The sequence below is a fragment of the Erythrolamprus reginae genome, unplaced genomic scaffold (genome assembly GCF_031021105.1).
Source record: "Erythrolamprus reginae isolate rEryReg1 unplaced genomic scaffold, rEryReg1.hap1 scaffold_319, whole genome shotgun sequence".
NCBI classification, from domain to species: domain Eukaryota; kingdom Metazoa; phylum Chordata; class Lepidosauria; order Squamata; family Dipsadidae; genus Erythrolamprus; species Erythrolamprus reginae.
This window is the reverse complement of record NW_027248685.1, coordinates 15283-40052: the sequence shown is the minus strand read 5'-3', so window position 1 is coordinate 40052 and position 24770 is coordinate 15283. Positions and strand designations below refer to the sequence as shown.

The 24770-nt window shown below is 44.4% G+C and overlaps 1 protein-coding gene across 1 annotated transcript in view; it reads left to right on the top strand.

Annotated features, from left to right (window-relative positions):
- Positions 1-3184: 3184 nt before the first annotated feature.
- The window catches only part of ACOT7 (acyl-CoA thioesterase 7), a gene marked incomplete at its 3' end in the record, with an annotated part of 34808 nt that continues 13222 nt past the window's right edge, over positions 3185-24770 (top strand). Inside the window, 6 exon segments of the mRNA XM_070731438.1 lie at positions 3185-3291; positions 4230-4347; positions 9531-9687; positions 16166-16257; positions 16455-16569; positions 18679-18765. Coding sequence (XP_070587539.1) covers positions 3272-3291; positions 4230-4347; positions 9531-9687; positions 16166-16257; positions 16455-16569; positions 18679-18765 — 589 coding nt within the window.

Sequence of the window (24770 nt, the reverse complement as noted above, 5' to 3'; positions counted from 1 at the left end):
TTTCTTTTCTCCTTCCTTTCCTCTTTCCTTCCTTTGTCCTTCCTTTGCTTTCTTCCTCTCTCCCCTCCCTCTCCCCAATTCCTCTCTGCTTTTTTTCTTCCTTCCTTCCTTCCTTCCTTTCTTCTTTCCTTCCATTCTTCTTTCTTTTTCCTTCCTTCCTCCTTCCCTCTCCCTTTCTTTCTCCTTCCTTTCCTCTTTCCTTCCTTTGTCCTTCCTTTTCTTTCTTCCTCTCCTACCATTCCTCTCTTCTCTTTTTTTCTCCTCCCTGTCTTCTTTCTTTCCTTTCCTTTCCTTTCTTTCCATTTTACGTTTCCTAAGCAACTGGGCAAGGCTGGGTGCTTTTTTTTTCTAAACACGTGGCAACCTGCAACTCGTCCTTCTTTTCACCCCGACTCGTGCACTTGATCCTCGAGGGGCGGGTCCCTCAAACGGGATGGAATTCCTGCGGAGGGCTTGGCGGGATTCGAACGGGAAACCCAACAACGGTCTTTGTGATATTTTTTTACAACACAATTGCGTGACACACACAAAAAAATCCTTACCCTAAAGAGCTTGGCGGCAGCGTTGGCATTGCCCAACCCTTCGTTGCCAGGCCTCTCCCTCCTCCAACAAACCCTGTCTTGTAACCATGATTTAATGCTGGCTTAAGGCTGAGCTTCCTGAGCTGGCAAGGTCACCCACAGCGCACAGTTAGCAGGTGGCACATGAGAATAATTACAGCATCCGCAGCTTTGCTTTTTTCCCTGCGGGAATTTTATCGGCTTAAGTTCTCGAGGCTGAGATTGATCTCCAAAGAATATCAACTGCTCTCTTATTATTTTTCTCCTCCCTCCTGACAATAATTTTGCTTTTCTTCTGCTGACTCACCGGCTGGCGGGCAGCACACTTTAAAAAAATAAATAAATCTGCTTTTAAATTTATTTACAGTATTCGGATTTGCATGCCGCCCAACTCCCGAGGGATTCTGGGGCGGCTGGAATTTTGAGAATCGCAACCTCTCTTTTTTGGCATACTGTATTCAGTCGAAAAGGGGTTGAATTGCCCCTAAATTGGGATTCACGGGTGCTCACAGCCCAGAGTCTTTGTGGGGTCATCAGGTTGCACAAATGTAGTACAGTACTGTAGTATCCGGGTGTTGGGGTCGAGCTTTTGAAGTTGTGGCTTTGTTTGTGGCCCTTCTTCAGCTGCTGCGCACCGGAAATCGAGAGTGTGAAATGGATTGTGTGAATGCAGTGACCTATATGATAGATAGATAGATAGATAGATAGATAGATAGATAGATAGATAGATAGATAGATAGATAGATAGATAGATAGATCTTTCTTTCCTTCATTCCCTCCCTTCCTCTCAACCTCCCTCCCTCTTGTCCTTTCTCCCCCTCCACCCATGTACCTACCTACCTATCTATCTTTCTTTCTTCCTCCTTCCTTCCCTCCCCTCTTTCCATCTTTTTCCCTCCTTCCTTTCTTCCATCCCTGTCTCCATCCCTTTCTTTTTCTTTTTTCTTCTTCCTTCTTTCCTTCCCTCCTTTCATCTTTCCTTCTTTCCCACATTCCCTCTCAACCTCCCTCCCCACTGCCCTTTCTCCCCCTCCACCCACCCACCCACATTTCTTTCTTTCTTTCTTTCTATCTTCCTCTCCCTTCTTTCCCTCTTTCCTTTTTTCCCTCCTTCCTTGCCTCCCTCCCTTTCTTTTTCTTTTTTCTCCTTCCCTCCCTCCCTCCTTCCCTCTTTCTTTCTTTCCTTCCTTCCCTCTCTCCCCGTCAACCTCCCTCCCTCCATCTCTGTCCCTCAACCAATCTCTCCTCGAGAATGTTAAAGATTAACAGATTCAGAAGTAGGGACCTCGTAGGTCATCTAGACCAACCTGCCTGCCCAATCAGGAGGCCTTCCCTCCCTTTCTCCTTCTTTCTTCCCTTTCTCATTCCTCTCTTTTTTCCTCCCCCCTCCCTTTCTCTCCCTTTTGTTCCCTTTCTCCCTCTTTCCTTGCTCCCTCCCTTTCTCCTTTCCCTCTCTCATTTCTTTCTTCCTCCCTCCCTTTCTCTCCTTTCTTCCCTTTCTCATTCCTTTCTTTTTTCCTTCCTTCCTCTCCTTTTTGTTCACTTTCTCCTTCCCTCCCTCCTTCCTTGCTCCCTCCCTTTCTCCTTCTTTCTTCCCTCTCTCATTTCTTTCTTCCTCCCTCCCTCCCTTTCTCTCATTCTTTCTTCCCTCTCTAATTCCTTCCCTCCCTCCTTCCCTCTTTCCTTATTTCCCTCCCTCCGTCTCTGCCCCTCCAACCAACCTATCCTCTCCTCAAGAATGTAACAGATCAACAGAGACGGGAGAAGGGACCCTGTCGGTCATCTAGACCAGTGGTCCCCAACGTTTTTTCCACCAGGGACCAGTTTCAGCAAGGCAATTTTTCTATGGCCCGGTGGGGGCGGAAAGGGGTGTGGTTGGGGGTGGGATTAAGCATGGGGGTGCTGGTCCTTCCCGCCCCTCTTTCCCGCCATCGCCCTGTGGCCGGCAGAACCTGCCTCCCAAACCCTCTTGCCCGGTGGCAGGTGAAGCGCTGGAGGGAGGGGGTCAAGCCGGCCCTCCTGCCTCCCCCCCCAGCCAAAAACGCAAAGGCGTGCCACGGCAGAAGCCAAAAGAGGCTTGAGCCTCCCGGTCCTTCCCGCCCCTCTGTCCTGTCCATCGCCCTGTGGCCGGCAGAACCTGCCTCCCGAGGCCTCTTTCCCAGCGGGAGATGAAGCACTGGAGGGAGGGGGCGGCGGCAGGAGGACTGGCAGCTGCTGACTCCACGGACCGGTGCAACATGCCCCACGGCCCGGTACTGGTCCGCGGCCCGGTGGTTGGGGACCCCTGATCTAGACCAACCCCCCCTTGCCCAAGCAGGTAGGCTGTCCAGTCTCCTTTCGAACGCTTCCAGGGACGGAACTCCCACCCCCTTCCGAAGTGGGGAAATTCTGGAAGTCCCAAACCTTTCTTGTGTGGGCTGGTCATGCGTGTCACCGGTTGAGACGCGCCACCAGAAATGACCCACATCCTGGTGATTCATAAGCTCCGCTGCACAGGTGGGGATGGGCATTTGGACTTCCCTCCCTTCTTTTCTTCCCCCCCCCCCTCTCTCTCTCTGCACCTTGGTGAGGACCGTCCCTTCCCCACACTGCCACCCTGAAGGGCTGGGCTTGTAGAGAGGAAGTTGTGAACGTCTGCTGGTCGCAACACAAAAGTGGAAAGGCGAGTTTTTGGGGACGTCTCGAAACCTGGATGACGCCCGTTTCCGAAGATGCCGGTCCGTCTGATCCAGTAGGACCCCCCTCCCAACACCCTCCCCCCATATTAATGTTTGTGTGTTTTCTTTGTGTGAATGTGTGTGTGTGTGTGTGTGTATATATTGTATTTTTCTTTGGTTTTTTAATTTTATTTTTGGATTTACAGTAGTGCCTCTACTTATGAACTTAATTTGTTCCGTGACCAGGCTCTTAAGTGGAAAAGTTCGTAAGAAGAAGCCATTTTTCCCATAGGAATCAATGTAAAAGCAAATAATGTGTGCGATTGGGGAAACCACAGGGGGGGCCCTGTTTCCTCCCAGGAGATTCCTAGAGAGGCCCCACGGAGGCTTCTCCCCGCCTTAGATTCCTAGAGAGGGCCCACGGAGGCTCCTCCCTGCCTTAGATTCCTAGAGAGGCCCCACGGAGGCTTCTCCCCGCCTTAGATTCCTAGAGAGGTCCCACGGAGGCTTCTCCCCACCTTAGATTCCTAGAGAGGGCCCACGGAGGCTCCTCCCTGCCTTTTCCGGTTACAGTTTCGGAGGCTCAGATGTGTAAGTAGAAAATGGTTCTTCAGAAGAGGCAAAAAAAAATTAAACACCCAGTTCTTATCTAGAAAAGTTCATAAGTAGAGGCGTTCTTAGGTAGAGGTGCCACTGTACAATCCAAAACAAAGGGCAAAACAGTCTAAATGCAGTCCTGGGGACGTTTTTATTTCCAACTTCTTTTTTTCTCTCTCTCGTTTCAAAACGTGACAAAATTAAAATAAAATTCACTCGATTCAGTTTATCTCACATAAATTTGCAATCGTTGCTGTGGACTCAAACGAACGGCGGCAACAGCCACGGTCGTAAGTGCGAGGAGCAGCCAGGGACCCCTCCTTTCCGCCCCTTCGCACACAGTCGCTAAGCGCACGGTCGTAACCTGAGGACTGTCGCCTGTTCACCTCTTCTGGTCCCACCCCTTTCTCTCCAGGATTATGCGCCCTGATGACGCGAACATCGCCGGCAACGTCCACGGAGGCACCATATTAAAAATGATCGAAGAAGCTGGAGCCATTATCAGCACCCGCCACTGCAACTCACAATCTGGGGTAGGTACCTCTTTATTCCCACAACCACTCCAGGCAACACCAGTGTCACCAATTTAATTTAATTTTGATTTGATTTATTTGACTTCTGTCCATCCCAGAGGATGGATAGAAGGGGTGACGGTCCACGAAGCAGCTGCCAAAAAAATGCTACAGGATCTTTTCTGCAAAGTGTGGCTGCTTCCAGGCTCGGACTACAACTCCCAGAATTCTCCTCAGCAGCCTGGCTGTTTTTTGTGGCATGCTGGGAGTTGTAGTTCACATGGTCTAGAAACCGTCAGAAAGACAGCTGTAGAGGAATTTAGCCCCATCGGAAGGAGGAGGAGAAGGGGAAAAAAAGAGGTTGCAGGCTCCTTCAGCTAGTTTGTTTGTTTGTTTGTTTGTTTGTTTGTTTATTCGTTCGTTCGTTCATTTATTTATTTATTTGGGGGTTTTTTGGTTTTTTTTAATATTTTTATTGATTTTCTTAAAATAGACAGACACACATACAAACATTGAACACAAAATGGGGATACATTTTCCCCACTTTTCTTGAAAGTATAAATTCAAATACAGAAAAAGAATACATAATTAGATATATGTTGAATATTTAAAAATTTGCTAAATTTGAGTTAAGGTTTTTCACATTGTTACTAATATACATATAAAACCAAGATTCTTACTATATTTCTTATATATAAACTAATTATTATATATAAACTAATTCTACCTTAGTCATTAAACAATAAATTTGAATTAATGTTAGTATTATTATTACCCAAGTAAAAACAAATACAACAAATTAACTAAAAATAGATTGTATATCTTATTTTTTCTTATCTATCCATTTATAAACATTGTTCCATGCTTCATAAAACTTAGTATCTTCTTGATCATTTAAACGTCTTGTCATCATTATTTATTTGGTTTTTATGCTGCCCTTCTCCTTAGACAGCTTACAACAGTTTACAGCATTAGCACTTTTTAACAGAGCCAGCCTATTGCCCCCACAATCCGGGTCCTCATTTTACCCACCTCGGAAGGATGGAAGGCTGAGTCAACCTTGAGCCGGTGATGAGATTTGAACCGCTGACCTTAGATCTACAAGTCAGCTTCAGTGGCCTGCAGTACAGCACTCTACCTGCTGCGCCACCCCAGCTCAGTTGTAACTGAGGACCCGGATTGTGGGGGCAATAATGCTGGCTCTGTTTAAAAAGTGCTATTGCTAACATGTTGTAAGCCGCCCTGAGTCTAAGGAGAAGGGTGGCATAAAAATCAAATAAATAAATAAACTTCAGTGGTTCAAATCTCACCACCAGCTGAAGGTCGACTCAGCCTTCCACTCTTCCAAGGTGGGTCAAATGAGGACCCAGATTGTTGGGGGCCAAAGGCTGACTCTGTAAACTGCTTAGAGAGGGCTGGGAAAGCACTGAGAAATTGTATATAAGTCTCAATGCTAATGCTATTGCTATGAAGAGAGGTTGATGAGTCCTGGGAAAGTTGAGAAAACCCTGTTGGAGTCAGGTTTTGCAAAAGCTAGCTCACCCAGATAGCCACAGCAGCTAACCAGCTTGCCTCAGACCAGGATATCTGGAATCTTTATCTTGGAGATAATTGAAGACACATACTGCAGAGTTTCTTAGGAAAATATTTACTTCTTTAGTAGCAAACCTACACTAACTATTTACACTGTAGCTCTCTAGTAGTTAATATACAAAGTACAGTGGTACCTCGGTTCTCGACCACAATTCGTTCCAGAAGTGTGGTCGAGAACCAATTTGGTCGAGTACTGAATTAATTTATCCCATAGGAAATAATGGAAATGGATTTAATTGGTTCCCAGCCCCTGTTGACTCGCTGGGGAATCAATTAAATCTATTTTCTTTATTTCCTATGGGATAAAAATCTGAGGAGCTCTATAGTCTAACCTCTCCAAGCTGCAGGAAGGGTGGGGGCGGCTGCAATACCGGCAGCTTCGGGGGGCTCCTTTCCTCAGTGCTTCATCTTGTGCACCAACTTTCTCCTTCCCGGCGGCAGCGGTGGTGACGGCAGCGGCTTCCCTTCGAGGAGCAGCAGCAGCGCCGGGAACGTCACGTAATGAAGAGAAGCCGGTGGAGCGGCGGCAACTGCTGAGATGGCTCCGGCGGCTTCCCTTCATCACATGACGTTCCCGGCGCTGCTGTTCCTCAAGGGGAAGCCGCTGCCGTCGCCACCGCTGCCGCCGGGAAGGAGAAAGTTGGTGCACAAGACAAAGCACTAAGGAAAGGAGCCCCCGAAGCTGCCGGTATTGCAGCCGCCCCCACCCTCCCTGCAGCTTGGAGAGGTTAGACCAGTGTTTTTCAACCAGTGTGCCGTGGCACACTAGTGTGCCGCGAGACATGGTCAGGTGTGCCGCGAAGCTCAGAGAAAGAAAACAAGAGAGAGAGAGAGAGAAAGCAAGAGAGAGAAAGAGAAAGCAAACAAGAGAGAAAGCAAGCAAGAGAGAGAGAGAAAGAACAAGAGAGAAAGAAAGCAAGAGAGAGAGCAAGAGAGAGCAAGAAAGAGAGAGAGCAAGAGAGAGAAAGAGAGGGAGGGAAGGTGGGAGAGAGAAAGACAGAGGGAGGGAGGGAGGGAGAGAGAAAGAGAGCAAAAAAGAGGAAAGAAGGAAGAGAGAAAGAAAGAGGGATGGAGAGAGAGAAAAAAAGAGGAAGGGAGAGAAAGAGGGAGAGAGAAATAGAGCGAAAGGGAGGAAGAGAGAATTTTTTTGTCCAATTTTTTTAGCGCCCCCCCCCTCAATGTGCCCCATGGTTTTGTAAATGTAAAAAATGTGCCGCGGCTCAAAAAAGGTTGAAAATCACTGGGTTAGACTATAGAGACTGGGAGACTGTTAAGCGGGTGGTAACATTTTGGATAACAAACAAAATTTTCCTGTGGCTGTTCGGTATCCGAATTTTTGTTCAGATACCGAAGCAAATTTTTGCCGAAAATTTTGTTCGGTATCCGAAATGTACGAAAACCAAGGCGTTCGAGAACCGAGGTACCACTGTATTCACAATTATCTATCTACTATTCTCAGTTACAATATTTAGCTACAATTCTTCATCCACCACAAGCCACCTAATTTACAAGCCACACTAAACTATACTAAGCCACAATACTTTCAAGCCAAGCCACAAGCCACACCTATGCAAAGGTGCATTATGTACTTTTCTCAGCCAATCAGCTTACATTGCAATTTGCATAGTCGCCATGACTAGGCAGTTTTACATTGTTAAACTTATAGGATTCTTCTCTCTGCAATTTGCAATATTCTCTCAGGTAGGCCTGATCCTGACACACCCTCGGAAATATTTATTTATTATTTATTTAATTGGATTTCTAGGCTGCCCTTCTCCTATGGACTCAGGGCGGCTTACATAAAATATCCTGCTTTTGTTTTTGATATCCTAAAACAATCAAGTTTAATTCCACTTCAGTTTGATTTTCGTTTTGGTTTCAATTTTAATTTCCATTTCAGTTTCAATTCAGTTTTATTCCCAGCTGAATAAATAAAACAAACCATCGCCCGCTAGATGGCGATGCAGGATAATTGGAAACAGCTGTGGTTCCTTTTCAAACAGCTGGATGGATGGGTTGAGTGACAGCCATAGTTCCCTCTAAGCTGAGCAGTGAGCAATCGCTCACTTAAAAATCATCATCAACTCAGAGTTTTCCAAACCTGCCCAGAAGCCGAGAGGGAAAGAGTGAGAGGGAAGGAGAGAGAGAGGAAGAAAGAGAAACAGATAAAAAAAAGAGAGGAAGGAAAAGAGAAAGAAAAAGAATGGGAGTAAGGAAGAGAGAAAGAAAATCAAAATCTAGTTTGTAACTAGCTCAACTATTTAAGTGGCATTTTGATATTGATAGAGTTGCCCTATTATGAGCTCACTGTTATAGACACACAGTACAGTATTTTATTTTGAAATTCTCTGAGGCAAAACAGGGTGGGTTTTTTATTTGTTTGTTTGTTTGTTTATTTATTTATTATTTCTGTGCTGCCCAGTCCCGAAGGGACTGCCGCTCAGACACTATACTTTTCCGCCCCCCCCCCCCCAAAAAAATTAGAGGGAACATTGGTGACAGCAGCCCTGCATGTGAAAAAAGCAAATCCTATGCTTGACATGATTAGGAAGGGAATCGAAAATAAGCCAGTAAGAGTTGTATTGCCTCTGTACAAATCGATGGTGAGACCACACTTGGAGTCCTGTGTACAGTTTTGGTCACCGCACCTCAAGGAGGATAGAATGGAACTGGAAAAGGTGCAAAAAAGGGCAACAAGTATGATCAAGGGAATGGAGCCCCTCCCTTAGGAAACCAGGTTGCAGCCCCTCGGTTTCTTCAGCCTTGAAAGGCGGCGTTTAAGGGGTGACTCAATCGAAGTGTATAAAATCATGCATGGGGTAGAAAAGGTAGATAGAGAAAAAATATTTTCTCTATCCCACAATACTAGGACGAGGGGGGCCTCCCTAAAGCTCACAGGTAAGAAAGTGAGGACTAATAAAGGGAAATATTTCTTCACCCAGAGGGTCGTTGATTGATAGAATTCACTTCCAGAAGAGGTCATGACAGCTGTCAGTCTGGATAGCTTCAAGGCAGGATTGGACAGATTCATGGAGGCCAAGTGTATCATAGGTGGTTATTGAAAAGGATGTCCAAGCACCGCCTCTATGTTGGTTGAGGCAGGCAGGATTCCCTTGGGTCCCATTTGTTGGGGGTCAAGGGAAAGGGAGGGTCTTGCCTTCTCTTTCTGCTGAAGGTCCCCATGGACAATTGGTGGGCCTCTGTGGGACACAGAATGCTGGACTCGGTGGGCTTGGTCCCAATTCAGCAGGGCTCTTCTTAGGTTCCTTCCTTCCTTCCTTCCTTCCTTCCTTCCTTCCTTCCTTCCTTCCTTCTTTCTTTCTTTCTCTCCCTTATTGAAAGGGATGTCCAAGTGCCGCCTCTATGTTGGTTGAGGCAGGCAAGGTTCCCTTGGGTCCCATTTGTTGGGGGTTAGGGGAAAGGGAGGGTCTTGCCTTCTCTTTCTGCTCAAGAACTCCGTGGACAATTGGGGGCCACTGTGGGACACAGAATGCTGGACTCGAGGGTCTTTGGCCCCATTCAGCAGGGCTCTTCTTACGTTCCTATGTGGGTCTCTGGGTTTTCCCCCTGTGATTGATGGGATCTTTGCCTTCCCCCCTCCCACCCCAAAGGAGCCCTGTGTGGCCGCCCTGGCTCGCGTGGAGCGCACCGACTTCCTCTCGCCCATGTGCATCGGTGAAGTGGCCCACGTCAGCACCGAGATCACGTACACCTCCAAGCACTCCGTGGAAGTCCAGGTGCAGGTGGAAGCCGAGAATATCCTCACAGGTGAGCCCGGGGACGCTCTTGGGGGGATGGGGACGGTTCCTTGCATCCGATGGTTTTTATGCTGTTGTATTGCAAAATAAGATGACACCTGCAGATTAAAACTGCATTAGCGACAGGGAAGGCGTCCCGCCAGGAAACACTCGGCTCCACCCCCCGCAGGGGATTATGGGCTCATTAAAAGAAGACGGTGACGCTTGTATTGTATAGTAGTTTCGTGTACTAGTTTTATTTTATTTTTATTATTTTATTTTATCATTTAATTTTTTAATTTAATTTAATTTTAATTGTTTTATTTTATTATTTTATTATCTATCTATCTCTATATCTTTATCGGTCTATCTATCTTTATCAATATCTATCTACCTTTCTATCTCTCTCTATATCTATCTTTCTCCCTTTATCTTTATCCATATCTGTCTATCTTATCTATCTTATCTGTCTATCTTATCTATCTATCTTTATCTATTTATCTCTCTCTTTATCTTCATATCTATCATCTATTTATCCATCCATCCATCCATCCAGCTATCTATATCTATCTATCTATCTATCTATCTATCTATCTATCTATCTATCTATCTATCTATCTATCTATCTATCTAATCTATCTATCTAATCTATCTATCTATCTATCTAATCTATCTATCTATCTATCTAATCTATCTATCTATCTATCTATCTAATCTATCTATCTATCTATCTATCTATCTATCTATCTATCTATCTATCTATCTATCTATCTATCTATCTATCTATCTATCTAGAGCCGGGGTGGCGCAGCAGGTAGAGTGCTGTACTCCAGGCCACTGAAGCTGACTGTAGATCTCAAAGTCAGCGGTTCAAATCACATCACCGGCTCAAGGTTGACTCAGCCTTCCATCCTTCCGAGGTGGGTAAAATGAGGACCCGAATTGTGGGGGCAATAGGCTGGCTCTGTTAAAAAGCGCTATTGCTAACATGTTGTAAGCCGCCCTGAGTCTAAAGAGAAGGGCTGCATAAAAATTGAATAAATAAATAAATCTATCTATTTATCTATCAATCATCTATCAAAAAAAATTGAAACAAAAAATAACAATCATTCCAGGCCTGAAGTATCTGAAAAAGTGAAATTACGGTGACTGAAATTAACAAAGGTTGGCCCAAAGGTGATTTAAACCCTAATTTATATGGCGCCCAATTCCTCAAGGGCTATTTTTATATTTTATTGTATTGTGCTTTGGTTTGGTTTGGATTTTATTTAAATTTCTTGACAGTTAGAGCAATTAACCAATGCAACAACTTGCCTCCAGAAGCTATGAATACTCTTAACACTGGACTTTTTCAAGAAGAGATTGGATAACCATTTGTCTGAAATAGTATATAGGGTTTCCTGCCTGAGCAGGAGGGTTGGACTAGAAGACCTGCAAGGTTCCTTCCAACTCTTCTCTTCTCTTGTCTTCTATTCTATTCTATATTTTACTATATTATATTAACATTGTGCTGTTCTGTTCTGTTATATTAATTTTTGAACTTCAATACACCTATGCCCAGTTTGCAATAAATTGTTTTATTTCACTTTACACTTTAAATCCTGCAGCCGTTCTCTGTATGTTTTAGTCTCCAGGCTTTTATGCGAGACCAGCTCCCCCACAATACAGGAATCTCTCTGTGTGCGTGTGTTTGTGTGTGTGTGTTGTCTCTTGCCAGACTTTAAACCCTTCGAACTGATTCCCTTGTTCCTTTTGTGGGGTGCGCAAGTCCCTATGCCGCCGTGTTTACATCCAGGCCTCCTTTGATCCCCAGACCTTCTCCTTCTCCAGCTGCAACCCTGCCAGATGTGTACACAATCATCCATACTCCGTACGCACAACTTCCGCTTCTCTTTCCTTCCCCTTTAACATCCCCAGACAAACATCTGCTTGCTCTTTAGCTTGGCCACATGCCAGCTCCCTACTTGCTTTAAAAAAAAAATAGCATTGTTGTTGTTGTTATTATAACAATAGCTGCTCCGAGTCTTCAGAGAGGGGCGGCATACAAATCTATTAAATTATTATTGTGGTTGTTGTGGTTGTTGTGGTTGTTGTTATAACAATAGCTGCTCCGAGTCTTCAGAGAGGGGCGGCATACAAATCTATTAAATTATTATTATTATTATTATTATTATTGTTGTTGTTATTGTTATTGTCTCTTTTATTAATTAAACATGAAACTTGGTCAACTGAACATTTGAAGATGTGTCACAAATACCATTGATACGGTTTGCTGCCAGCATCCTAGGTATTTGACCAAGTATAATATTATCATTATTACTAGTAGTAGTAGTAGCATTAATATTAGTATTATTAGTATTATCATTATATTAAGCATGAAACTCAAGCCAACTGAACATTTAAAGTTGTGTCACAAATACCATTGATACTTTTTGCTGCCAGCATCCTTGGTGATGATGATAATAATAATAATAATAATAATTATTATTATTATTATTATTATTATTATTATTATTATTATTATTATTATTATAATAACAACAACAACAGAGTTGGAAGGGACCTTTGAGGTCTTCTAGTCCAACTCCCTGCTTAGGCAGGAAACCCTACACTACTTCATATAGATGTTTGACCAAGTACAGTATTATTATTATTAGTAGTAGTAGTGGTATTAATATTAGTATTAGTATTATTATTAATTGTAGTAGTAGTATTATATTAAGCATGAAACTCAAGTCAACTGGACATTTAAAAATCCATCACATATACGATTTGCTGGCACTAATGCTTGATACGGGTTGCTGCCAGCATTCTATGTATTTGACCATTGTATCATCATCATCATCATCATTAACAATACCACACCACAAATGAGATCACTATGCTGGATTTAGTATTTCATCACCAGTCGGGTGCTTCCCAAGCACCTAGGACTGCCTATTATTATTATTATTATTATTATTATTATTATTATTATTAACAACTGATGCCTCATTTAGCGAACACTGCATTGTGGTCATAACTTGAGGACCGCCTGCAAAATGATTGCTGGCTTGACGGTTAATAAAAACACAGCCCCAGGTGAAAATTCAGACTTGCACAGCGCTCAGCAACGTGTCCTCCCCAAATGTCTGCACCCTCAGGATGATGGGCTGCGTAGTCCTTCCATTCCCCCTCTTTAATCCCCCCCCCTCGCCCCGTAAACGCCCGGCTTTCCATCCAGCCTCTCCCACTGCCAAGGGAAACACGGCATTGCATTTACCGTTGCGAAAACAAACTGACATTTCCAACTGCGCTGGAATTTGCAGAACGATTCTTCCCCTTTGAAGAGGAATCAGACCCAGCATTCCTTTTGAGGGGCTACAGAGGAGCTGGTGGGGGGGGTTATCAGGAAGGGAGGGGAGAGTCAGCTCAGTTGGGCCTTTTGACATAAACACCCTAGAAAATGTCCAGAGATACTTTACTAGAAGAGCCCTCCACTCCTCCACTCGCAACAGAATCCCCTACACCAGTGTTTCCCAACCTTGGCAACTTGAAGATATTTGGACTTCAACTCCCAGAATTCCTCAGCCAGCAAATGCTGGCTGGGGAATTCTGGGAGTTGAAGTCCAAGTATCTTCAAGTTGCCAAGGTTGGGAAACACTGCCCTACACAACTAGACTCACAATCCTAGGTTTAGAAAACTTAGAACTACGTCACCTTCAACACGACCTAAGCACAGCCCATAAAATCAACTGCTACAACGTCCTTCCTGTCAACGACTACTTCAGCTTCAACCACAACAACACACGAGGACGCAACAGATACAAACTTGAAGTAAACCGCTCCAAACTCGACTGCAGGAAATGCAACTTTAGTAACCGTGTAGTTGATGCATGGAACTTACTCCCTGATTCTGTAGTATCATCACCAACCCCCCTCCCCGCAAAAAAACCTTTACCCTTAGACTGTCCACTGTTGACCTCTCCCGATTCCTAAGAGGTCAGTAAGGGGCATGCATAAGTGCACCAGCGTGCCTTCCGTCCCCTGTCCTCATGGTTGTTTTTTTTAAACTAGTATTATGTATATGAATATTATTATGTCTTTGTATACCATCAATACGTATGTGACAAAACAAAGAAATAAATACAGTGTTCCCTCGATTTTCGCGGGGGATGCGTTCCAAGACCACCCGCGAAAGTCGAATTTCCGCGAAGTAGAGATGCGGAAGTAAATACACTATTTGTGGCTATGGACAATATCACAAGCCTTCCCTTCACACTTTAAGCCCCTAAATTACAATTTCCCATTCCCTTAGCAACCATTTAGATTATTACTCACCATTTTTATTTAGTAAAGTTTATTAAATAAAATATTTATTAAAGGCGGATAAAAGTTTGGCGATGACATATGACGTCACCAGGCAGGAAAAACCGTGGTATAGGGGGAAAATCAAGCAAAGTATTTTTTTTAATTAATATTTTTGAAAAACCATGGTATAGACTTTTCGCGAAGTTCGAACCCGCAAAAATCGAGGGAACACTGTAAATACATTTTGCTTTCTTCTCCCTTCCCCTCCCTTGTTTCTAGAGGCTGCTTTTGAAAAAAAAAAATGATGTGTGTTTTGCTAGCTGGAGAAACGTGGTTCGGTCCCTTCCAAACGTCCTTGTGGGAGGGTAGAACAACACAGATGGAAAATGAACTGTGTCGCTTTGATGTTCAGGAATTCGGTCAAGAGGAGACCCTTGGGAAACTCACCCCCACCTTCCTCTCCCCTTCCCCGTCCCCCTCCTCCTCTGCTACGGGCAGTCCTAGACCATCACTGAGCTCTTTCTTCAGGCCTTGATCCCAAGCGGATGTGACAGCCTGTCGGTGGAATAACATTTACCGCTAATACCCCCTTCACCTGCCGAAACCCTCCTGGGGAAGGGGTTGCCATAGCAACCGACACAAAGGAGGATCAGGGAGGGAGCAAAGGTCTTTCTGGATAAGACTGCCATGCAAAGCCAGATATTTGCTTGAAGACCCTTTGGGGTGGGGGCAATGTCATAGGAGAGCTTCCCCAAAAGAGAAGTGTCCTTCTATCTCTTAAAAATTAGGAGTAAGGCTAATGGGCATTTCCAACTTTAGAGAGGCAAGAAGCTTCAAACAAGTGCATAAGTGCACCAGTTTGCCTTCCATCCCCTGCCCAATTGTCTCTCCTTATCTCATTTATATTTTCTTCCTTACAAATATGTTCACATATACTTTTATATCTTATCTTATCTTCTATTCTTTTCTTTACTTATATTATTACATATCTTTCTCTTCAATGTGTATTATATATTGGACAAAATAAATTGAATGAATGAATGAATGAATGAATGAATAAAAGTCTTCCAATATTTAAAGCGCTGAGGGGGGGGTGTCAACTTATTCTCCAAAGCACTTGAAGGTAGGACAGGAAGCAATGAATGGAAACTAAATCAAGGAGAGAAGCAGCTGAGAACTAAGGAGAAATTTCCTGGCATTTAGAACAATTAATCAGTGGGACAACGTGCCTCCAGAAGTTGTGAATGCTCCATCACTGGAGATCGATAAGAAGAGACTGGACAACCATCTGTCTGACATGGTTATTAGGTCTCCTGCTTGGGCAGGGGTTTGGCTAGAAGGCCTCCAACATTCTCTACAACTCTGTTGTTTTGTATCTTGTGTTCCCTGCAGGCTGAATTGAGCTGAATTGACACAGTAGCCTGGGTTGAATTGGGTTGAGTTGAATTGATGTAATAGCCAGGGATGGCTTGAGTTGGGTTGGCTTAGCCTTGGTAGTGATTGGGTTGGGTTGGTTGGGTTGAGTTGACATCAACTTGGGCTGTGAGTGGGTTGGTTTGGGTTGAGTTGACTTAGTAACCTGGGCTGTGATTGGGTTGAATTGGGTTCAGTGGTTGAGTTGAGTTGAATTGAGTTGACTTAGTAACCTGGCCTGCGATTGGGTTGGGTTCAGTTGTTGAGTTGAGTTGATTTAGTAACCTGAGCTGTGAGTGGGTTGGTTTGGGTTGAGTTGACTTAGTAACTTTGGCTGTGATTGGGTTGGGTTCAGTTGTTGAGTTGAGTTGACATGACCTGGGCTGTTATTGGGTTGGGTTCAGTTGAGTTGTTGAGTTGTGTTGACTTAGTAACCTGAGCTGTGAGTGGGTTGGTTTGGGTTGAGTTGACTTAGTAAACTTGGCTGTGGTTGGGTTGGGTTCAGTTGTTGACTTGAGTTGACGTTGTAACTTGGGCTGTGGTTGAGTTGGCTTGAGTTGGGTTGGCTTCAGTTGTTGAGATGAGCTGACTTAGTATCCTGGGCTGTGATTGGGTTGGGTTGAATTAAACTGAAAAGAATTGGTGAATCAGCCCATATTTTGACACCTGCCAACCACATTTGCGTACAATCTCTAATCCTACCAGGTTGGACCAGTGGTAAAAAAAATGCACAGCTGATTTCTTGACTGTCCCCAGCTTAATTTCTCACCATCTTCTCACTGACCGCTTCTTCCTTTTCTCCCCAGGCGCGAAGAGAGTGACCAACAAAGCCACTTTGTGGTACGTCCCTCTTTCTCTCCACAACGTGAACAAGGTTTTGGAAGTGCCTCCAATCCAGGTGAGCCTTGAAGGAAGAAAATACGTGATACATGTTTTGACCTTCTGATTAGCAAAGTCAATGGAGAAGCCAGATTGACTTAACAGCCGTTTTACTAACTTAACAGCTGCGGCGATTCACTTAACAACCACAGCAATAAAGGTCATACAGTGGGACAAAATTCATTTAACAACCGTCTCGCTTAACCTCCCTACCAGTTTCCACGGAAGGACCAGGAGGAAGAAGGGAAACGACGTTATGAGGAACAGAAGCTGGCACGTCAGGAGACCAAAGAGAGGAACGGCGATGTCATTGTGCCCGTGATCAATCCAGGTATGGTGGGCACCTGTCTGTCATGGAGAAACCTGCCTGCACGTTTATTTATGTCTTGCATTTCCAGCATGTGTGGGGTTTGGGGGGAGGAGGTATGTCTCCTGTTGTACAACACATTATTGACTTGAGTCGAGTTGACTTAGTAATTTAGGCTGTGATTGAATTGGGTTGGGTTCGGTTAGGTTAAGTTGAGTTAGATCAGGTTGAATTGGGTTTACTTGATTTACTGTGATTTACTGTGATTAGGTTGGGTTGGGTTGACTTAATAGTTTAGGCTGGGGTTGGGTTAGGTTAGATTGAATTAAGTTGAGTTTTGTTGATTGGATTAGTTTGGATTGAGTTCGATTGTGTCGAGTTGAGTTAGTAACTTAGGCTGTGATTGGGTTGGATTGACATAGTAGCTTAGGCTGTAGTTGGGTTGATTTAGTAATGTAGGTTGGGTTGGGTTAGGTTGAATTCAGTAAAATTGTGTTGATTTAGTAGCTTGGGCTACTATTGGATTAGCTTGGATTGAGTTCAGTTGTGTCGAGTTGACTTAGTAACTTAGACTGTGATGGGGTTGGATTGACATAGTAGCTTAGGCTGTTGTTGGGTCAGTTTGATTTAGTAGCTTAGGCTGGGGTTGGATTTTGTTACGTTGAGTTCAGTTGAGTTGTTTTACTAGTTTAGGCTGTTATTGGGTTCGTTTGGGTTGAGTTGACTTCATAGTTTAGGCTGGGGTTGGGTTGGGTTGACCTAGTAGCTTAGGGTGGTTTTGGGTTGAGTTGACTTAATAGCATAGACAGGGTTGATTTGGGTTGAGTTGGGTTAGATTAGGTTGAATTCAGCTGAGTTGAGTTGATTTAGTAGGTTGGGCTGTGATTGGGTTCGTTTGGGTTTGAATTGATTTAATAACTTCAGCTGTAGTTGGGTTGAGTTGACTTGGATCAGGTTGAGTTGGGCTCATTAACACGTTAATGAATCACCACAGTTGTTAACATTGGCTTTGCTTGTCAGAAGGTCACAAACTGGGATTATCTGATCCTGGGGCACTACAGCCATCATAAATATGAGTCAGTTGCCTAGCATCTGAATTTTGGTCAAGTGGAAATTTAAAATCAGTATCCCAGTCCTTGTATTGCTTTGCTCCATTGCCTGCCGCCTAGACAAACACAGAAATAAGAATAACAGAGTTGGAAGGGACCTTCGAGGTCTTCTAGTCCACCCCGCTGCTCAAGGTAGCTGCTGGAAAACGGGGTTGAAACAGGGTTTCCCATCCACTCAGGCTCTCCCCTTGTAGGTGATTATTTCTGCATTAAATTGCCTTTGCTTACCTACTTCTCTCTCTTTCTTTTCACTGCTTTCCAGACAGGCAAAGTAAAGGTAAGGCTGTTCAGCTGAATTAACTGAGTTAAACCAGGATCTGGGAATGCTGGCTTGTAAGAGCTGACATTTCTGCCTCTGGCTTAATACCAGGGGAGCCGCTTAATTGGCTTTAAACGCTGCCTGAAGCGTCTCGCTTGCTTTAATGCTTTAAGTATCTTAATAACAGAAGTGGATTCCTGTCAATTTTGTCCTTTGGAGAAAAGGTCAATATATTTTATTTATCGATCCAGCTATCCTTGTTAATATTTGAAAAGAATATAAATAATGGGAACAGTGATCCACTTTCCATCATCTTGGTCGGGAGGGTTTTCTTACGCTTACTTTACACCTAGTTGTAGGCCTCAATTCCTCCTTCAACCCTACCTGTAGGATCTGTGCTGCTACAAGCCGGATCCTGGATCCCAGTTGGGGAACCCCATCTTTGTTGGGCCCCATGATTGACGTGTCTGGAGCAACTAATGAGGGAGGCCAGTTGCAGAAGTTGGCATGGACATCACCTCAATGCCCTTGGCATCCCTCAACTTAGTCCTTCTTCTTCCTGAGTCAACGGGGGTTGAGCATCAGTTGAGGGCCACTTTCGATGGGTGGGCGTCCGTCCGTCCATCCTTTGATGGGTTGAGTCCAGCCTGGTTCTCCTTCGGTTCTTCTACTTCTAGGAAACCTCTCGTAGACTCCGCAAAGGGTAGGGTTGGGTCCTTGGCTTCCATCTTCTCTTGTCCTTCAAGTGCTTGTTTCTCTTTCCAGAACCCTACACCGTTGGATACAGCCAGTCAAGTCTCATCCATCTGGTGGGGCCATCTGATTGCACCATGCATGGGTTTGTGCATGGAGGTAAGTCCCAGGAGAACCTCTACTGGTTGGTTGGTTGGTTGGTTGGTTGGTTGGTTTATTTGAGTTGACAGGGACCTTGCAGGTCACCTAGTCCAACACCTCCCCAGCCAGATGACAGTCCAATCTCCTCTTGAATATGTCCAAAGTTGGGGCGTCACAACCTCCACTGGCCGGCCGTTCCACTGGTTGATCGCTCTGACCATCAGGAAGTTCTTCCTTATTTACAGGTTGAATCTCTCCTTGGTCAGCTTCCAACCGTTGTTCCTCGTCTGGCCCTCTGGTGACTTGGAAAATAGTGTGATCCCCTCCTCTCCAGGGCAACCCCTCAAGTACCTGTAGACTGCTATCATGTCCCCCCTGGCCCTTCTTTTCACTGGACTATCCATGCCCAATTCCTGCCATCTTTCTTCGCATGTCTTTCTAGTCCCTTTATCATTTTGGTTGCTCTTTTCTGCACCTTCTCCAGAGTTTCTATGTCTCTTTTGAAGTGCGGTGACCAGAACTGTATGCAATACTCCAGGTGTGGTCTGACCAGGGCATTATAGAGTGGTATTAGCACCTCCTTAGTCTTGGAGTGTATCCTCCTGTTGATGCAGCTTAAGGTTGTGTTGGCTTTTTTAGCCACTCCTGCACAATGCTGGCTCATATTTAGTTGATTATCCACCAAGACTCCCAGATCCCTTTCACAGTCAATACTGCTAAGTGGGGTTCCTCCCAGTCTGTATGCGTGTCTAGGATTTTTTTTACCTAGGTGTAAGATTTTGCTTTTTTGAACATCATTTTGTTAGTTTCGGCCCACAGTGTTAATCTATCTGGGTCCTTCTTTGAAGATTGACTCCTTCAGGGCCACGTCGGTGTTCCTCTGGCGTGCCCTTCCCTCCACCCTTAGCCCCAAGGCCCAAATGACTCATTCCCACCTGAAATTACATCTTCAACATCTAGATGTTCACCTTCAGAATATTTATCATCATCTCAGATGCCTTTTTTGCCCCCACCAAACTTACACAAACATCCATACATGTACCATATCATCAAGACATCCATAGTTATACATTTCTATCCAAACGTGAGGGTCATCCAGAAAGTCAGGTTACAAGGCCCGTAGCTCTCGCGAGGAACGTTCGCGGGGGACGTTTGTATGACTATTGTGTAGCGGGAAGCCAGCGGAAGAGAACGAGCAGTGCCAGAGGTCAGTAGATCATCGACTGGCGTTGTGGGGAAGGTTAGAGATGAGCGTCCTCATTCCGTTTCCCTCCGAGTGCGAAGTGCCGCTGTAGTATGTTTACCTGAATGCGAAGGGCAGGAACGCTGGTGCTGCTTCTGGGTATATAGTCCTCGAAGAGGGGTGGCATATAAATCCAATATAATAGTAATAATAATCGTAATAATAATAATAATCGTAATTATTTATTTATTTATTTATTTATTTATTTATTTATTTATTTGATTTGTATGCCGTCCCTCTCCGTAGACTCGGGGCGGCTAACAATAGTAATAAAAACAGCATAAACAATCCAATATTAAAACAGTTACAAATCCTTATTATAAAACTAAACATACATACAGACATACCATGCATAAAATTGTGAAGGCCTAGGGGGAAAGAGTATCTCAGTTCCCCCATGTCTGGCGGCAGAGGTGGGTTTTAAGAAGCTTACGAAAGGCAAAGAGGGTGGGGGCAATTCTAATCTCTGGGAGGAGTTGGTTCCAGAGGGCCGGGGCGGCCACAGAGAAGGCTCTCCCCCTGGGTCTCGCCAAGCGACATTGTTTAGTTGACGGGACCCTGAGAAGACCCACTCCGTGGGACCTAACTGGTCGCTGGGATTTGTGCAGCAGAAGGCGGTCCCTGAGATAATCTGGTCCGGTGCCATGAAGGGCTTTATAGGTCATAACCAACACTTTGAATTGTGACCGGAAACTGATCGGCAACCAATGCAGACGGCGGAGTGTTGGTGTAACATGGACATATTTGGGAAAGCCCATGATTGCTCTCGCAGCTGCATTCTGCACGACCTGAAGTTTCCGAACACTTTTCAAAGGTAGCCCCATATAGAGAGCGTTACAGTAGTTGAGCCTCGAGGTGATGAGGGCATGAGTGACTGTGAGCAGTGAGTCCCGGTCCAAATGGGATCGCAACTGGTGCACCAGGCGAACCTGGGCAAACGCCTCCCTTGCCACAGCCGAAAGATGTTTCTCTAATGTGAGCTGTGGATCGAGGAGGACGCCCAAGTTGCGGACCCTCTCTGAGGGGGTCAATGATTCCTCCCCCCAGGGTATATTATACCGTAATAATATAATACAGTGGTACCTCTACTTACAAACTTAATTTGTTCCATGACCAGGTTCTTAAGTAGAAAAGTTTGTAAGTTAAAAGCCATTTTTCCGATAGGAATTAATGTAAAAGCAAATACTGCGTGCAAACCCATTAGGAAAGAAATAAAAGCTTGGAATTTGGGAGGGAGGGGTAGGAGGAAGAAGAGAAGGAGGAGAGTCGCTGCTGAAGGAAGAAGGTGAAGTGAGGGGAATATAAAAAATCCCAAAATTTAAAGCTTAAAAAAAAAAAAAGAGGGACTTTGAGGCCATGAGGAGCAGGCACCTCCAATACACCCGGCACGAGCCTGCCTCCCATACACTGCAACAGAGAGAGAAACCCAGGGGAAATGGCAGGAAACTGGCCAGGCCTTCGTGCCGCTCTCAAATTTCCTGGGAAAATTTTCTGGGCTTGGGGTCTTAAGTAAAAAATGGTTCTTAAGAAGAAATATTGAACACCCGGTTTTTATCTAGAAAAGTTCTTAAGTAGAGGCGTTCTTAGGTAGAGGTACCACTGTATAAAATAATAATAATAATAATAATAATAATAATAATAATAATAATAATAATCTACTATTGTCCTAATGCTGCCTCCTCCCTCCTATTTTTGTCGCCTGGGTCTACCACCTCTAATTTTCAATTTGCTTCCAAATTAATTGCTGTAACTTTAACTTCCATTGATCTCTTATTCATTTATTCATAATGAACGATCTCAGATGCTTCTCAGTCTTAGAGAGGTGGGGGGCTCTCGGACAAGCAAAACCTTCATCATTGTGCAGACCGTAAACATTCCAGAATTTATAATAATATACCCACCTCATACATACACACACACACACACAAACAGCAACGGAGGTAGCATCTATCCCTATCGTGGTTTGCTTTCTATTTTTACAAGTGTGTGGAAGTCACAAGATTCTGGATAGAGGTGTGGTGGAAGGGAGCTGTTAGCTCCGTCAGGTGAGAATCTTTCTCTAAATTTCAATCTGACCTTCACACCCAAAACAGGAAAGATTCCGATTCCGATGGGCTCATTTGTGATTTAGGATTGGAAGGGGACTTCAGAGGTGATAATAATAACAACAACAACAGAGTTGGGACTTTGGAGGTCTTCTAGTCCAACCCTCTGCTTGGGCACCACTTCAGCCAGATGGTTATCCAACATCTGCTTAAAAGCTTCCAGTGTTGGAGCATTCACAGTTTCTGGAAGCAAGCTGTTCCACTGCTTAATAATAATAATAATAATAATAATTGAGGAGAAATTATTGAAATACGAAGATCTAAACATCGAGCTGCAACAACTCTGGCATAAGCCAGTGAAAGGGGTCCCAGTGGTACTTGGCACGCTGGGCGCAGTGCCAAAGAATCTCAGCGGACATTTGAAAACCATCGGAATTGACAAAATCTCCATCTGTCAATTGCAAAAGGCCGCTTTACTGGGATCGGCAAACATAATTCACCATTACATCACGCAGTCCTAGGTGCTTGGGAAGCGCCCGACTGGTGATGAAATACGAAATCCAGCATAGTTATCTCGTTTGCTGTGTTGTACTGACATAATAATAGTAATAATAATAATAATAATAATAATAATAATAATAATAATAATTTATTAGATTTGTATGCCCCCCCTCTCCGAAGACTCGGGGCGGCTCACAACAATGATAAAAACAATATTATAGTGAAACAAATCTAATATTAAAAAGAAATATATAAAACCCTAACATATTAAAACCAGACAACACATACATACCAAACATAAAATATAAAGAGCCTGGGGGAAATGTGTCTCAAATCCCCCATGCCTGGCGGTATAGGTGGGTCTTGAGTAGTTTACGAAACTACTTAATTGCTCTAACTGTCAGGAAATTTCTCCTTAGTTCTGAGCTGCTTCTCTCCTTGTTTAGTTTCCACCCATTGCTTCTTGTCCTGCCCTCAAATGCTTTGGAGAATAGCTTGACTCCCTCTTCTTTGGGGCAGCCCCTGAGGTCCTCTAGTCCAGCTCCCTTCTCAAGACCCTATATCATCCTGGTCAAGACGGTTTTCTTGAAAACAAACAGATTTTTTTACTTGCTGAATCGGCAAGCCGAGTTAGAGATCACCCATCTACAATCATAGGCTGGAAGGGACCTTGGAGGTCATCTACTCCAACCCCCTTTTGAAGACACGGGGGCCTTACATCCTGGTTAGATGGTGGTCATTACCATCTTTGAATGGGTCCAAAGATGTGCTCCAAAAAGGGTGGGAGGCCTTAAGCATCAAACTTACCAGGAAACACTTCATAAACTCCATCTGTCTAGTCTGGACAACAGAAGGAAAAGGGGGGGCACGAACGAAACATTTAAATATGTTAAAGGGTTCAATAAGGTTCCGGAGGGAAGTGTTTTTAATAGAAAAGTGATCCCAAGGACAAGGGGGCACAATCTGAGGTTAGTTGGGGGAAACATCAGAAGCAACGCGAGGAAATGTTATTTGACTGAAAGAGTAGTAGATGCTTGGAACAAACTTCCAGCAGACATGGTTGGTCAATCCACAGGGACTGAATGTAAACATGCCTGGGATAAACATATAAACATATACATATATCCTAAGATAAAATGCAGACTAGATGGACCAGGAGGTCTTTTTCTGCCGTCAATCTTCTATGTTTCTATGGGTGAGGAAGGAAAGAAGGAAGGAAGGAAGGAAGGAAGGAAGGAAGGAAGGAAGGAAGGAAGGAAGGAAGGAAGGAAGGATCCACAGTGACTGAATTGAAACATGCCTGAGATAAACATTGATCCATCCTAAGATAAAACACAGGAAATAGTACAAGGGCAGACTAGGTGGACCAGGAGGTCTTTTCCTGCTGTCAATCTTCTAAGTTTCTATGCTTCTATCTTTTCTCAAAAACAAACAGATTTCCTTGCTAAATCGGCAAGATGAGTTAGAGATCACCCACCTAGAATCACAGGCCGGAAGGGACCTCGGGAGATCATCTAATCCAACCCCTAATCAAGGTTGGGTAAAGTGAGGACGAGCCCTTTAATTGGAGAAAAAGAAGAAAAATAAAGTGGGGGGGGGGGGTTACTTTCCCGAGACTGGATGAGCTCCAGACGTAGGAGTGGTTGCTATAGGAACTTTTCATGGTGGAGAAAACGGGGGATAATTTAGACCCCCCCTGTAATTAAAATATTCTTCAGGGAGGTCATGGTGGTGGAGGTTTTAAAGGGGGGGGAAGGGGGCAGTTTTGAACTGAAGAGCCAGTCAGGAAAATTAAATAGATTTTTTTTTTCCTTTCTTGCCGCCAAGAGACAGAATTGGGTGACTTTAGTCGCATCACCAGGAGACTGGGAGTTCTAGTCCCCACCTTGGGTACTGAACTCAGTGAGGTGGCTTTGGGCCAATCTCCAAAAGACGGTGAGTTCCAGTCTCAGCTTAGCCATGAAAGCCTGGCTGGGTGACTTTTGGCTAATCCCCAGGAGACTGGAAGCTCTAGTTCCATCTTAACCAAGACATCAGCTGGCTAAAGCTTTGGTCTCTCTCTTCCTCTTTCTTTCCCTCACTTTCCCTTCCTCTCTCTTTCTCTTCTCCCTCTTTCTCTCCCTCTCTCTCTTTCACTCTCTCTCTCTCTTTCACTCTCTCTTTTTCTCTCCCACTCCTTTCCTTCCCTCTCTCTTTCTCTCCTCCCTCTTTCTCTCCCTCTCTCTCTTTCACTC